Raw genomic sequence first — 15,520 nt, 5'->3', positions numbered from 1 at the left:
CCCAAATTAATCATAATGACTGCGCATTATGCAGCTGGGACAAGTTGGGTCCGGGGACTCTGCTCGCTCCCTTGGTGACTCCAACATCTCGCGCAGTTCTTTATTTCCCTGCATGTATGTAAACCTTATGTTAACTCCACAAATTACACCAAAGTAAGCTTAAAAGCAAGTCAGGCTCAGGTAAGCAGCACATCAGTCTGTCAGGGCAGAGCTCACAGTGACCTTGAGGAACGTTGATATACATTTTAAAAACAAAAGGATGAAATGCTGAAAAGCTTGTGAGGGACAAGCTATCCTAAAGTATGTTGAGAACCTCTCGGGAACAGGTACCGCTGCCAGTTTTTTGTATTTAACCAGGACCCGGAAGACACGCTGCTGGCTGACGTGCCATTACGTTGCTGTGTGCCCGCAGCCTCTCACACAGGCACACAACTTTTTTTTTTCTTCTTCATTTTTTTTTTTTGTGCTCATATTCACAGAGGTTTGGACAGAGCGAGAGTAGAGGGGGGATACTGCGCGCAGACACTCACCGCTCTCCGCTCGGTGACGACACAGAGCACACAGAGCGACCATCAGGCCACCGGGTTTTCCATTTAGTCTCGACAGCATCATAAAAACGGGGCAGATCTGGACACCTCTTCGGTTTGGTCGTTAATTTTGCACCGTTATTATTATTGTTATCATTTATTTTGGAGGAGGAGGAGAAGGAGGGGAGGGCAGAGAAGACGCGAAGCTGCGCAGTGAATCAGATGGTTCCACTTTCTCCGGTTTGACTTTGTCTGTTGTTCAAGACTGGTGGAGGTAAGTCAGTTACTGCGTTTTTAAACTATCTGAACTTTAAAATATTATTTATGATTTTATTTTATTTGATATTTTGTAATTATATGTGAGGCTATTCAAGGTAAGGTACTGGTAATAATAATTGCTACAGGCTCAGCATAAAAAAGAAAAACGGTTGCTTGTGCTATATTTTCATGGCTATCGAGGAATAAAGTACACTGATCGCACGTGCACTCTTTATGAACTCTTTATTTATAATTCTACATCCCGCTGTCACAGATATTTGGATATTAGGTCAAATATAACTCTCCGCAACATCTCTAAAGCGGTACAGTGATATTATTTTTCTATATTTGTTTGATGCAGTCATACGTTGTAATGTATTTTATCATTCATTATTCATATTATTATTCATCATTATTATTCATATTCACTGGAAGCGCGCTCTGTTTTTCTTTTAATTTCTACAGCACCGCTTATTTTTCCCGAATGATCGATAAAAAAAGTTCAAGATTAAGTCCGGGTTAACAGAACGGATGTATGTGTGCCATAGCTTCTTAAAATAAATCAATCAATAATATATATATATATATATATATATATCGACGAATTAATCCGTGCGCATAATCCTTTTTAATGTGGCTCACTTTTCGTGTTGCCGTGGGCAAGGAGTTCTGGTCCAAAAAAAAAAAAAAAAAAAACCTCGATCACTAAATTGTTTAGTGTATCATCAGCGAGATATTAGTGACGACAAAGGTATTCAATTGTCACGCTTTAAAACGCATAATGACTCGAGTAACCCTCTTTGATCAGTAGAAGGAGCAATCACATCACTACACTGGCGGAGCTGAGACAGGGGGAGGGCTGGGGGGTCTCCGCCGGCACGCAGGAGCACCTTTCTTTTTCTTTCATCCTCTCTTACCTGTGCTGCTGGGTCTGCTTTATGTGTGCATGATTTAAGAGGCATGGCGTGATTGTGTGTGACGATACAAAGGGGGTTTTCCTTCCCACTGTCACCAAGTGTTTGCTCATGGAGGCTTTTCTCTGTGTTACTGCATAGTCTCTCCCTTGCGATATAAAGGCAACTGTTGTTATGATTTGGGGGCTGTATAAATAAAGCTGTGAATTGAATTGAACTGATTACAGCAAAGAACAGTGGCATGAAGATGGAGTTGTGAGTAAATGCTGTAAGAGGTCCAAATGTGGGTTTTTTTCTATTTATAGCTCCAATATGTGGTTTTGACTGTAAAACTAGGTTCATCTTGTGGTCCGTAATCACTTTTTGTTGAGTGTGTGCAGTCCATGTTAATGTCCTACCCGCTTTTTCTGAAATGTTATTATTTTGATTCCGAAACGACGTAAATGGGAGACTGTGCTGCTCTTAGGCCCCCTCTCTCAGCAGTTATATGGTGGGTGCTTGTGTCTATAAAGCCCCCCACCCACCCTGTGCCCTGGCTCGATCTAATTAGCCGTGAGTAAAGGGGACAATAATGCTTCAGCTGGTTTGTGTCATTCTCTTCTCTCTGGCTCTGCTTATCTTCACAAGCCCCACAGTGGCTCTTCACACCCTCCACCCCCCAAAACACATACACACACACACACACACACATAGTTGGGCACACAGTCACACACCTCCACTCTGGATAATGATGGATGACCGTGCCCAATGGGAACAAACAGGTAGATAAAGCCAATCCCATTTAATAACAGCATGGATCGGAATGATAATCTTGTTGTTCATTAGCCACTGTGGCTGCACGGCGATACAGTTGTTGCACACAGTTCTCGCCCAGCTCAGGAGGCGTTGTGCGAGGGGACGCGTTCTCCGCTCTTTGGATAGCATCGCCGGGTGAAACAATACTGCTGTGTCCTTGAGAAAGACAGAGGGGAAAAGGCAACAGAAACTCCCCCACCCCCCATCCTCTCCCACTAACCCTCCATCACCCTCTCCCATCTTTTTGTTCCAGCAAAGATACAAATGGGATTAATGAAGGTATAAATTACAGAGGGGCTAAATCCTGCTGAGTAATCCATTTGGCAAACATGCAAACAACAATGGGAATACTACAGCAGCTATCCTGAGCCTGACCCACTCTCCCAGTGGTTAACACAGCCAGAATGCAACACAGACCGGCCAGTCTGAGCCACAGTGTGCAGTGTCCTTTCACTGATGGCTACAAGATCAAGAGCATCGCTGCATACTCACTGAGGCTCAAACAGAGGGAGTCCTTGTTGCTCAGGGTTCAAACGTGTGACAGCAATTACTGTGCAGCATTAAATTGTGCGTAATTGCTGCAGTATTGTTGATTGATGCAGTGTAAATTACAACACAATATTTGTCAGTGACAATTAATAAGCATATTAAGGTAGACTTCACTCCACCTGGCAACTGTGGCTTCTTTTCCACTGGAATGTCAGTTATTGGAGTCGCTGGGCCTCTGCTGCCACACATGTTCTAATTTGTTGATTTTAGGAGTTGACAAGCTCAAAGGGCTGAGCTCATCAACTCGCTGCCTCTGGCAACATGCCCGAGATTTAATGACTGATGACTGACACACACACACACACACACACACATACACAGGCGCGCAGTTATACCGCAGGTATGACATCAAACGTGATTATCGCCTAAATGACCTGCACCGTGTCATCATGACTTATGACGGCTCTTTTACCTGAAGAATTTGCACAGGTATCAGAAGGTCTCACGTGGCTACCCGGCAACCCCCCCGCAGGCCCTCACCCACACTGCTCAACTCCTAGTTAGATTCTGTGACGTTGGATCCCGGCGTCGGCGTGGCGGCCAGTCTGCTCAGGGCACCTTCCAATTACTCCTTGTCAATCACACAAACGCAGCGGCAGTGCACGTAGATCTACTTGCGCACAAATAACAGCGCATGTGCTGCTCATTTTACGCACGCTTTCAATAAACAAAGATATAAATAAATACAAGAAAAAATATAATTGGACAGAAGCCCCTTTTTACCTTTTTGTCTAAACATTAAATACCCCGCCAGCTTTCATTTTTGTTTTTGTGGGCAGTTTGTGAATGAGCGCGTTGGGAGACGCTCTGACAGTCACTCACTGGCTTTTCGTACCCTACCTACGTGCAACGTGAGGCCTTGCGCCCATCCCCTTTTGTCTGGCCAAATTATCAACGGGCGTCATTAGAAATGCAAACTATGTTTTGATTGCTCTGCCCCCGAGACAAAAACCACTGTTTTCACAAAAGGAATGTCGTGATACTAATTAAAGACAATTAGGCGCTCTCAACAATGGGAGGGGGGCAATTCGGGGTCATAAATCGACTCCTCCTCTGTTGGTTTAAGAGGTGCTGAAATTGCTGTTTGTATTTACATGGGGCAGACAACAACCAAAACACTTACGCTTATTGCTAGTAATAAGGATTGATATGCAGCTTTAAGCAGTCAACTGTGGCATAAAAAGAAAAGACATTTGCAAGTGGGTGCGAATTTTAAACATCACCCACAAGTATTTTAAAAAAAAGAAAAGTTTAAGGATATTTTGTAAATGGGTTTATAGAGAGCAAGGGGAGCTATGCCTGCATGGGTACGTTGTAAAAAGCTAACATTAGGCCATATATATGGCGTAAATTTCATACATTGTTAGGCTCTGTCTTCAGCCCGTCGCTAAAAAGGCAGATTATCAGAGGTCGATTGCTCATTTCGTTTGAGCTTCATGAGCGAAAAAAAAGATCCCCGAGAAATTACACTGCTGATTGATAAGTCTTTTAGTTTTTCGGTGCAGGAAAATTAAAATTGAAAGAAGGAGAGCAGGGATGCAGTTAGCCAATTGCGGCAGTGCCCACTATGATTGGTCCAGACCGACGCCCCGCCCCACGTGGCTTGATATGGGAATTTACTGGCGCCAGCCGCAGCAGTCTGCCCCACATCTCATTAATGCGCCTGAGCACTGCAAGGATCAAGAGGTTTACACATCCAGGGCTCTGTATGCCATCAGCTGATCACAACTGCAACAGGTATCCAGATGAGACATTTAAGTGTTTTCTTTAAGCGGATACAGGATACGTTGCTTCGACTTGGAGACAGCGATGTACTTTGTTTTTTCCCCCGACTTGTAATGGCAGGAACCCTAAATTGCATGTGCAAAGTTTACTTCACGTGTCATCCGCTATAATTAGATAAAAGTAACGAAGGATGCTTCGATTTTGCATGGAAGAAGAGACGTGTTGTTAAACTAATATGTTGCTTTCGTCTCTTTGCAGGTATCCCAGAGGAGAAGGAGGGAGAGCGAGTTATTTAAGGATTCTATTTCTGCTGTAAATCACAGTTCAGGAACTATATTTTAAGGAGGAATCGACTTCCACTTGGAGGCAAATACAGCCTAAACAGAGAGGCATTCAAGGGGAGAGGGAAAAAAGAGAGACTGTCAGCTCAGACATGGAGGTCGCAGCGGCAGATCAGTCTCGGTGGATGGCGCACCATCATGCTGTGCTGAACGGTCAGCACCCGGACTCTCACCACCACAGCCTGAGCCACAACTACATGGAGCCCATGGCGCCTTTACTGCCGCAGGACGAGGTTGATATGTTTCTGAACCACTTGGACTCTCAAGGGAACCCCTACTACACCAACTCCCGAGCAAGGGTCACCTACAGCCAAGCACACGGTAAGATGCGCTCAAGTTTACGACAACCAAGTGTGAGGCCAGATAAGATAAGATGTCTGAAAATATAATATAAATAAAATTGTATTTAAAAAAATATTCCATTTATATATCCATGTTTTAAAAGAGTCGTATAATACCATAATTTTAATGTGTGTGTGTGATATTAAAGGCTAATAATTTTTGTGTGTAAAAAGGCTTATTACCAGCCTAACAACAAAAACCTGTGCAGCAATTAGTTAGAAAAAGTCTTTCTTGACTTTCCTGGGTCAATTCACCAACATAAAAGGAATTTCTAACAAATGACAGCAAGAGGAAAGGGAAGTATGTCACTTAACCCCTCTCTGTTGGGGCAGGAGTTTCTGGAGGGAGAGAGGCACTTCCCGGATATAAAATAAAAAGCGCAAATTTACTAATAACAACCTTTAGTCCGAGAGCTGCTGCGGACGAAAAGATAATGCCCAGACAAGGAGCTCTGTTTATTTAACACTTTTGTAGGCTTCAATAATGCTATGTCGGCTGCTTTCATTTAATGGAAACTATTTGTAGAGAGGTTACTTAATTTCGATTTTTTTTTTTTTTTTAAATCTATTATTTTAAATCAACTACGAATTTTTTATCTACATCTGGAGCTAAATGTCGGATTTGAGAAATTCAGGGAATTTAACAGGTAAGATTTTTTTTTAACTGAGTTGCAAACTAATGACAAGACTTATGAATTACTGAGAAATTAAAGCAAAATACAGCCATATTAAATAGACTGTTATGGTTTTCAGCTCGCCTCACTGGGAACCAGGTCTGCCGGCCACACCTCATCCACAGCCCCGGTATTCCCTGGCTGGACCCCGGGAAAGCAGCACTGTCTGCTGCACACCACCACAACGCATGGGCGGTCAGCCACTTCAGCAAACCCGGCCTTCACCCAGCCGGCTCCGGCTACCCCTGCAGTAGCAGCACCGGCACCGCTCCGGTATCTTCGCTCACTCCAGCGTCGCATTCCAGCCCGCACCTGTACAGTTTCCCCCCAACCCCTCCCAAAGACGTGTCCCCGGACCCCGGCCCTACCTCTCCGACCTCCACCTCAACTAGGATGGACGAGAAGGAGTCGATAAAATACCAAGTGCCGCTGACGGACGGCATGAAAATGGAGAGCTGTAGTCCGCTCCGCAGCGGCCTGGCCTCGATGAACAGCCAGGCCCCAGCCACGCATCACCCTATCCCAACCTACCCGGCCTACTCTCTCCCTACACCTCACGAATACGGCGGCAGTCTCTTCCACCCCGGCAGCCTGCTCGGCGGGTCCTCGTCCAGCTTTACGCCCAAATGCAAAAGCAAAGCCAGATCGAGCTCAGGTGAGTCTCACGTGTGTTTTGAGCCCCCCTCCCCCCTTTCTCTCATCAGATGGCAGATCAAATCGATAAGGCCTAATTAAATGGTTATGGTTTATTCAGCTGAGCGGTGAAGCGTTGCGCAATATAGGTTAGTTTACACAACCAATCATCGGTTGATGAATATTTCATTTGTCTCCATGTAAAGGTGATATTAGTATTTCCACTATGGTGTGAGCATCATTTTATTCTTTTATTTTCTCTTTCATTTATTCCTAGTAACTGCATTTATCAATTTCGTAATGCTTGTATTATGTAAACTTCGAGGCTCAGACTTGTTGCTCCAGTGAGTTGCTTATACGGAAAAAAAAGAGCGATAATTTCCACATCGACACCGTCAAGTCTTATTTGTCCCATTACACTTTTTTTCATACTTGTGTGATTCATTCACTTAAAATGTCAGTCTAATCGAGGCGAATTAGCAAAAAATAGAGAACGAAAGTGGGATTATATAATTTTTGGGACTGACTGGTTACTCATATATATATGTGTATATGGTTTTACGTATAGATAACAACTGAACGATCCATATAAACTGGTTAAGTATAGGTTTTTAAAAATAAGTGAAATAATTCAGCTGCTTTTTGAGCAGAGAGAAAAAAGTCCAACACTGACATTTTTACACACTAATTTTACATTCAGACTCCACACCATCAGCGGTGCTCAGGCAGGTACATGTTCGTGCCATAGGCTTGTTTTCTTTTAAATGTGGCTTTTATTGCGCTTAAAAAACGAGGGAGTCACGACGCCCTGGCTCCTGCCATATCCTGTATACCTCCAAGTGAACAAATCACGACCTCCACCCCGCCCACCGCTCTCCCTAGCACTAACAAAGCACAGGCGACAGAGCCCTGCTGTTTGTGTTTTTAAGCACGGCCTTGGCCCACTGCGCTGACATGAAGTGGAGGGGCGAGCAAGTTCACAGCAGATCTGATTCTCTGTGAAGATGAGAGTGCATTCTGGCGCAATGAGCAACCATGAATTAAAAAAAAAGAACTCAAGCAGTTTCCCATTTCCCCTTAATTTTAAAGACATTAAAATGTTCATAATAAAGCAGCATATTTTCTGACTGTCTGGACAGGAACTTGATTCAATATGCTGCATGTGCTGGGAGTCAAATTTAAGGGGGGATACTTAGACTTTATGCCTGACACTAATGGGCAGACATTTGAAAAAACAACTCAGTCTACTTAATGAGTGTGTAATTTCCCTACATTGTTCCAGCTGTGGTACACTGAGTTACTGGACAAAAGAAAGAATGGACGTGAAATAACAAAAAACGCAGTGTGTTAACAAATTGTTCCGAATGTAGCTTTGCAATTATCTGCATTGTCATCCTTTGTCGCCGTGCTTTTTAACACACCTGATAATCCTGAGCGAATATGAGCTGTTGTGGTGGAGAAATGTTATACTGTGACATTTAAAAGAGCCTGGCCAGACTGTGCCTGAATCAGCAACACAAACATATCTGCCACGACGTTAGAAAAAAAAAAAAGGCTCTTATCTATCAAAGTCAATGTCCAGTGCCAGTAATTGTGATTGATTGTTGGACAAAATGCCACAATGACATTTTCTCTGTCAGCACGAATACCTCACGGTACCGCTTCCTGTTGGAACTGGCCCTCAAACCCACAGCTCCTTCCCTTCGTGCAGCTCACCTTATGCACCGAGCTGTTTCGCCTTCCCATTTGTTTTTCGTATTTCGACACTGAGCATTGTGCAAGGCAAAAAGTTGTAAGTCATTGTGGGCGAATATGTAAAGCATATTAATGAGACTGCTTCTGTGTGGTCGCTCGACTTGTGAAATTGTTTAAGGGGAAGAGAAGGGAGGTACGAAAACACAAGAGATGCATTTCAAAAGGAACCTAGCCTTTTTTTCCCCCTTTTTGCTCAGGTCAGATCCCATTGTGGTGCAAGGGTGGGACTTTGGGTGTCGCTGGCATTATAACAGAAATAATGAGGTGATGCTCTAGGGAGAGGGGAACACTTGAATTAAATGAGCTGTTGGTTTAGCAACAGGCTGTTTGAAGTCAAACCTGAATGGGGGGAGAAAAACTTGTGGGAATAGTTTGTTTTTTTTAAGCAGCTTTTTGTACAGAAGAGAATGCACACACACAGGACACTGAGTATTGATCCAGTCACCAAGAATGATAGAAACTATATTACAACTTGTGCTGATACAATGCTGTCTCACTGCTTTTTCTGACACCAATCAGCTTCTCATCAAACACTTTCCGACACATTTAATACCACCAACACACACTTACTTTCCTCTCGTGGGTGCGCACTAAGCTGATCAATAATGTAGGCTTAATTTGATGGTGTGTCTCACTCTTCTTGTTGGACACCTCTGGACATGTTCTGGCTGTCTCTGGCCTCCCCACTCCGGATCAGTTTACATAGAGGTGTCTGTGTCCTGGGCAGCCGTGCACACTTGGTACACCTGCACACTCATATGGACATTTGTCACTACCCCAATTTTTGACTTCATATTACAAGGCCATCTGAGGTCATGCACCACTCTACTATAACTCTACTATAACTACCTGACCAGGTTGTGCTACACAGCTGCTAGATGCTGCTCCACAAAGAGGGTGGAACTTTTTAATTATATAAAATTTCCTTTTGTCTCTTCCTCTTGAACTATATGCAGAGGGCCGTGAATGTGTAAACTGTGGTGCCACATCCACCCCGCTGTGGCGGCGGGACGGTACCGGCCACTACCTGTGCAACGCCTGCGGACTGTACCACAAGATGAACGGCCAGAACCGACCGCTTATCAAGCCCAAACGGAGGCTGGTGAGTCCTACTTCTCGCTCCATCCCCTCACTCTGAGAGAAGGCACCCAAATATGAGCACAAAGCAGATGCCGGCAGCACAATTCCAGGAAAGTTATATTTTCCCTATGATCTTCCTGGAATTGTTTGTCCCTCTCACCCCCCGATGATCCGCCTTCATGGCCTGTTACAATACTGCTACTATTGCCATTGTTCCTGCTATCATTATTGCTGGTACTTCTGATACTGTTACTGATACCAATGCCCATGCTGCTTTAGTTAACACCATGCTTGAGTAAATGAAAGGCAGCAAGGACAGAGAGGTGGCTGTGCCATGTTACAGGGCTGCTCAGTCTTTATTCACAATAAACCTGCTAAAACTGGACTATCTATCTATCTATCTATCTATCTATCTATCTATCTATCTATCTATCTATCTATCTATCTATCTACTATGCTTTATATATATTTTGTTAAAATATTTTATAGGTATAATTTTTAACCAAAATGCTTGCATAATAATAATAATAATGATAATAATAATAATAATAATAATGTGTCGATTTATATTAATTAAGGTATTAAAAAATAAGGTCTAAACTAATAAATTGTTTTGAGCTGCGTAACCTTTGACTTCGTTCACACACCCTCATTATGATGGCTCTGATGGTCTTCATTAACACTTTCTGCTAAATTCTAAAAATTCCACCGCATTTTTTTCTGAAACACTAAAACTCGTTTTTGAAATGATCGTTTTTCGTGTTGTTCCTTGACGATTTCCACGTCGTTCCTACTCGTAAAAGAAAAAAAAAAGTCCATTACATTTTCCACTGGGTCGGCCCATGTGGCTGTAGCTTTTGCATTTTCAGCTCAAGTGTTTTTCAGAGTTGTGTTCAAAGGGGCATCCAGTTGTTTCCTATCCGGATATCTGGCCGGCCCAGATAAGGAAGTCAGGCTCCCGGCTGTTTCCGCCTTCAACCAGCGCGCTGCATTCTCTATGGCTAGACTGACATATACTATAAAGAGATTATCACAACACTGGAGGAGCCGCTTATGTGTGAAGAGACAGACCGCGAGGGGCGGGGACTGGAAAATAAATGGATTTATGTTGTTCTCTTGTTTGTCATTATCGGTGGGCAGTGCTAGGCTTAATGCACAGCCGCTTTCCATTTTTTTTTTTTAAATTATGATTTATTTACCCCGTATGAAAATGACCTGGGTTGTTGTTGCTGCTGCTGCTCTCCAGGTAAACAGCAACCACTCCACCTGAAATGAATTAAAAGACTAACCTGAATGCTGCACGCACGGCACGGAACCGGAGGCTCCTTGCATGTGAAACTAATGCTTTTTATTATGTGTGAAGAATCGATCTGTAATGGGCACAGTGGCATATTGTCAGGCAGGACACCGTGTCTCACACGACTCGCGGCCCATTTTTTTTTTTCTTGGATCGTGATAAAATGCGGAGTTTACGCAAGACCTCCATTAATAGCATACTTATCATTAAATAAAATTACTAGCGGGCCTGTAGAGTAGCGTGAGAGACATCTGCGGGGGGGGGAAGAAAGAAAAAAAATGGCTCCATGTCTTATTGCACAAATTACAAAATTTGATCATGCTTGTAGCGGTCGACATACATGCAATTGATTCAATAGAGAAGTTAAGTCATTTCTCCAGTCTGTGTGTCGCTTCTTTTGATGCTTGTCTGCACATACTTGTGCGGTCAGAGATGGGACCTCACGTGCCGCCGTTTAAGAAGTTTAAGAAAAACCTCCCATTAACTTTCCCGTCGTGTCGCACATTTTCTGGAATGGGGTGTCACAATCACTTTTTGGCACAACAACTGTTTAATCTAAATGATGCTGCTGCTGCTGATGGTTCAGAAACGATATCTGCTGTGATGCGCCTGCGCTGACCTTCCTTCCACAAGTGAACGGGTTTAGTATTTATGATGCATTTTCTCTGCTTCCTTCAGTCCGCTGCTAGACGTGCAGGCACCTGCTGTGCAAACTGCCAGACCACCACCACCACCCTTTGGAGGCGCAACGGGAACGGAGATCCGGTGTGCAACGCCTGCGGCCTTTACTTTAAACTGCACAATGTAAGTAGCTTCAGGAGGGGGGTGGTAAAAAAAAAAAAAAGTAAAAAGAAAAATGAGTGTGGGGTTTGGGATGGAAGGAGGAGGGGAGGGCTGCTGGTCCTTAACTGGTTAAGTGGGCGGACAGCTCGTATCGATTTAGGAGCAGAGAAAGTGAGAGTGCGGAGGCAAAGCCTGCTCACCCTGTCGAGCAGAACCCACCGGGCGGCTTTTTTATTAAACCATCGTTGTTTCAATGGGGGGCGTTACTCCCCGGAGAGGCTGCCGGGTGGGACTGTCATTCAGTGTAACGGCGTCGGTTACACTGATGAGGATTTGTCTGCTGGCTGCTCCTTTCAGAGGCCAGCCTGGTCCTCATCCCCGTGTATTCATTAATGACCACTGTGGTTCTGTTTGGTTTGGACAATTAAACAAAAGATTAAAAAAAAACACACGCCCCTGACTCGCCTTATAATGGAGCTATATATGCAAAACAGCTGCTCATTATTTATAGCCTTTTATGAATAACACTGAGGTTATTCATAAAAGGCTATTGGGATAGTAAAAATAAAAAAAAGTCATTGCAACATGTGACATATTTCTGCTAAGATTTAAAATAAAGAGGCTGTAAAGGAGCTGTGACAGTAACCTGAACCTAAATGTCTACAATGCTGTATTCACACTGTCAGTGGTGCTTTTGTTCGCCACGCCTGAGCTAATGTGCCGCTCTTCTGCTCTTCACAGGTCAACAGACCTCTGACCATGAAGAAAGAAGGCATCCAGACACGCAACCGCAAGATGTCCAGCAAGTCCAAGAGGAACAAACGATCAGGGGATGGCTTTGACGAGCTCTCCAAATGCATGCAGGACAAGGCCTCTCCCTTTGGTGGTGCGCCCGGCCTCGCCAGTCACATGACCCACATGGGTCACCTGCCCCCCTTCAGCCACTCGGGACACATGCTGCCTACACCCACGCCCATTCACCCTTCATTCGGTCACCCCCACCACTCCAATCGCTCGCCGGTCTGGGCTGAGCCTCACTGAGGCCTTTTCAGACCCAGAGCCCCCTTCGCCTGTAGGAGTCATCACATCGCCATAAACACTAAATGGCCTCCCGAATCATGCCGACAGCTGAGCAGCCTTGTTTTGTGTACAGTGGTTGTAGGGAAAAGACTTTCAGTCGGACTTGATGACTTAAGGCTGCGTCACGCCTGACTTCACTGATGAGCCGCTGCGGAGAGCGAGACTTAAGTGGACTCTGTGAAGAGCTAATGTGAGGAGGGGTCTGTTAGGCCTTGGGTGACAGGAGCTAGCAGGATTGGAGATGTTTGTCATTCTTTTTTTGCTTATTTTTTACTAAGTCACTTTGGTACCCACCTCTCCTTGATCCTGCAACAGGAGACTCATGAGAGGTCTTAAAAAGAACCGCTGTTTTCACCTCACGACCATCTCATTATATACAGAGACACACGCGCCCTGTCCGTCCCCAGGCTGTCGTTCACGACTGCTCCTCAGTGCTGGAAGTCTTCAGACTGCCGCAGAAGTCATGCGCCCCTGTTACCGACCAGTCAGACCCAACCAACAGTACACCCCAAAACCAGTGCCCCTCTAACATGCTGGATTGTACACACCACCTGTTTTTGATAACAGAGTTTTATGAAAACAAAGCAAAAAAAAAACAAAAACAAAAAACCCCGCAGTAAATAGAGTGTTTATAAATGCTTAATTGCTATTATTGTTGTTATATTGTTATAATTATTGCTACGATAATTTATTTTCACTCTTTAAGCTTTCGTCCAACACACGAAAACGTCTGATTTTAATTTCGTGGTTATTATGTAAAGAAAACACTGACCTGTCTTAGATGAAAAAGTCCCTGAGCTGTACGTTTTTATCATTTTTCCATCTCACACAGAAAAGGAAATAAAGTTTAATACTGAAGTAAGATCTGTCTCTATCCTTATACGCTGCACACATTCCAACTGACAAAGGGCAGTAAAGAGAAGAAAAACAGCGTGACCACTCCTTGCCTTTAAAAAACAACAACTTCTATACCTGAGCCCAGTTTGTTTTTAAACTACTCCTGCTATGTTGGTGGATTTCTCATTGTGATTCTGTTTGTTTAGGGTTTGATAATGTACCTCTTTGATAGAACACATCATGTGTCTGAAGTGTTTTCACAGTATTGTGCACACAGACAGACATTATGGCCTGAACAGTCGTTTTAATGAAGACTGCTTGATTATTAAAATCATAAGTGATATCAGATGTATCAAGGGAAGCTCTGTGATCCCTTAAGCGTGGTAATGCTTTGGTCAGGCTCCTCCTCTATCTGTGATGGCTCGTTGTTAAGAGAAGGCCTCTTTGTGGAGTTAAAGCCCCGGGCTGGACCATTGTACCCAGACAGCAGGCTCCAGCCAAGGGCTCCCGAGTCATACAGTCATACATATGCAGAGACCCACATGCTCTCACACACTAATTCACACCCTAATTTAACCAAGTAATCCATGCATGGTCTCCTTCTTCTTTTCTTTTTTTAACAATCTCTAACAGCCAAATTCTTGATGAATTTGCATGTGAAAAATACTGAGTCATGAGTTCAGTTCAGCAGGAGCTGCTCTTGCTCCCCGCGTCTGTCGGAGTAGCCCTCTCTCACTCTCTCTGCCTTGGCCAGGGTGATTGGAGTGAGAGGAAGGACAGTGGGTCTTTAGTGGGAGAGAGAAGAGGAAGGAAAGGCAATCAGGCGACCTGAGCAAACACATGGGGGTCTGCTTGAACCCTTCGCACACAGATGTGCTCGCAGCTGAGGCTGCCAGGAAGCAGGCGTCAGCTTTGTTTCTCCCTCATCTCCTCCTCTTTTTCTTTCTCTTTTGTTTATCTTTTTTTCACTCTCCCTCTTCGTGCTCGCTCATTATTTTCTGTTTGTCTTCTATTCTTCCCTCCGCGCTTGTTGTTCTGCTTCTTCCCTCCCATTTGGACGATTACAGTAAAATAAAGGGGCTGGAGAAACTTTGAACAGAGCCAGCCGCTAATGAGCCTGCTCGATTAGGGCCAATTTGAGGTCATCATCACTGAGTTCAGCATGCCCTCACACACCCACAGCACAAACCATCCGATTAAATGGTCTACGGTGAAATCAGACAACTACCCCTCCCTGAACCCCCCCACCCTCTTCACATCTGCTGGACTGCTGCAGAGGTTGATCTGCTGGAGTTTCCCAGAGGCTTGATCAGTTCACATTGAAGATAATATTTATCCAGGCTTTACATATAGAGGCCATGTCGTTATCCAGTGGAGCTGGAAGGCTCTGGGGTTAGCATATGCTACATTGTAGCAAACTCCCAACACTGACTGGCTCAACATGCATGAACACAGCACTGAAGGACTGCATGTGAATGTCTGTTTTCACTGAGGGGGTGGGATCATCTTGATCCACTTGCTGAACACCAGTGAAAATGTAACGCTCCACTGCCAGCAAGCAGCCTAGCATCTGTGTGTAGCACAGTGTTTTTGGAGCTGGGCCTCGCACGGGCCACGACTCCAGCAAGTTGTGCACCGCTATAGTCAGCGAGCCCGCTCGGCCGGGCTTGGCCGGACTCCCGGACTGAGAGAGGGAGACGGAGAGAGCCAGCACTCCTCAATGAGGCCCTCCAGAGGGAAGGAGAAGCTCTCCCAAAAATAATACCAGAGTCTGCCAGGCCAGCAGCTCGCAAGCACACATGCAGACATGAACATGCAAGTGCACATGCATACAAGGTCGGTGTGGTGTGTGACCAAGCATCATAAACCTGGGGTGCATATTTGTAGGAAGCAGGCCTACATTTTAACTCACATGCCTCACAAGGGTTAGG

At 44.6% G+C, this 15,520-nt stretch overlaps 1 protein-coding gene across 4 annotated transcripts; it reads left to right on the top strand.

Annotated features, from left to right (window-relative positions):
- Positions 1-27: 27 nt before the first annotated feature.
- Positions 28-13,614, top strand: gata2a (GATA binding protein 2a). Of its 4 annotated transcripts, none has more exons than XM_005450242.4 (6): positions 28-801; positions 5,027-5,430; positions 6,204-6,779; positions 9,457-9,614; positions 11,568-11,693; positions 12,414-13,614. In XM_005450242.4, the coding sequence occupies exons 2-6, from the start codon at positions 5,202-5,204 to the stop codon at positions 12,711-12,713; spliced, it is 1,389 nt and encodes a 462-aa protein (XP_005450299.1). In that variant the 5' UTR covers positions 28-801; positions 5,027-5,201; the 3' UTR covers positions 12,714-13,614. The 4 variants fall into 4 exon arrangements, with proteins under 4 accessions (XP_005450299.1, XP_005450298.1, XP_003442719.1 ...); XM_005450241.4 differs by lacking the exon at positions 28-801 and adding an exon at positions 4,488-4,780; XM_003442671.5 differs by lacking the exon at positions 28-801 and adding an exon at positions 4,490-4,780 and having other exon boundaries at positions 9,469-9,614.
- Positions 13,615-15,520: the final 1,906 nt, after the last annotated feature.

Source organism: Oreochromis niloticus, linkage group LG5, assembly GCF_001858045.2.
Source record: "Oreochromis niloticus isolate F11D_XX linkage group LG5, O_niloticus_UMD_NMBU, whole genome shotgun sequence".
NCBI lineage: Eukaryota > Metazoa > Chordata > Actinopteri > Cichliformes > Cichlidae > Oreochromis > Oreochromis niloticus.
The sequence above is the reverse complement of the archived record's forward strand: the minus strand, read 5'-3'. Positions and strand labels throughout refer to the sequence as shown.

Excerpts from the sequence above, each read along its gene's own strand:
- gata2a (XM_005450242.4), top strand. The coding sequence starts at position 5,202 with ATGGAGGTCGCAGCGGCAGATCAGTCTCGGTGGATGGCGCACCATCAT. Across the intron at positions 5,431-6,203 it reads CACCTACAGCCAAGCACACG|CTCGCCTCACTGGGAACCAG; the intron begins GTAAGATGCGCT and ends TATGGTTTTCAG. Across the intron at positions 6,780-9,456 it reads CAAAGCCAGATCGAGCTCAG|AACTATATGCAGAGGGCCGT; the intron begins GTGAGTCTCACG and ends CTCTTCCTCTTG.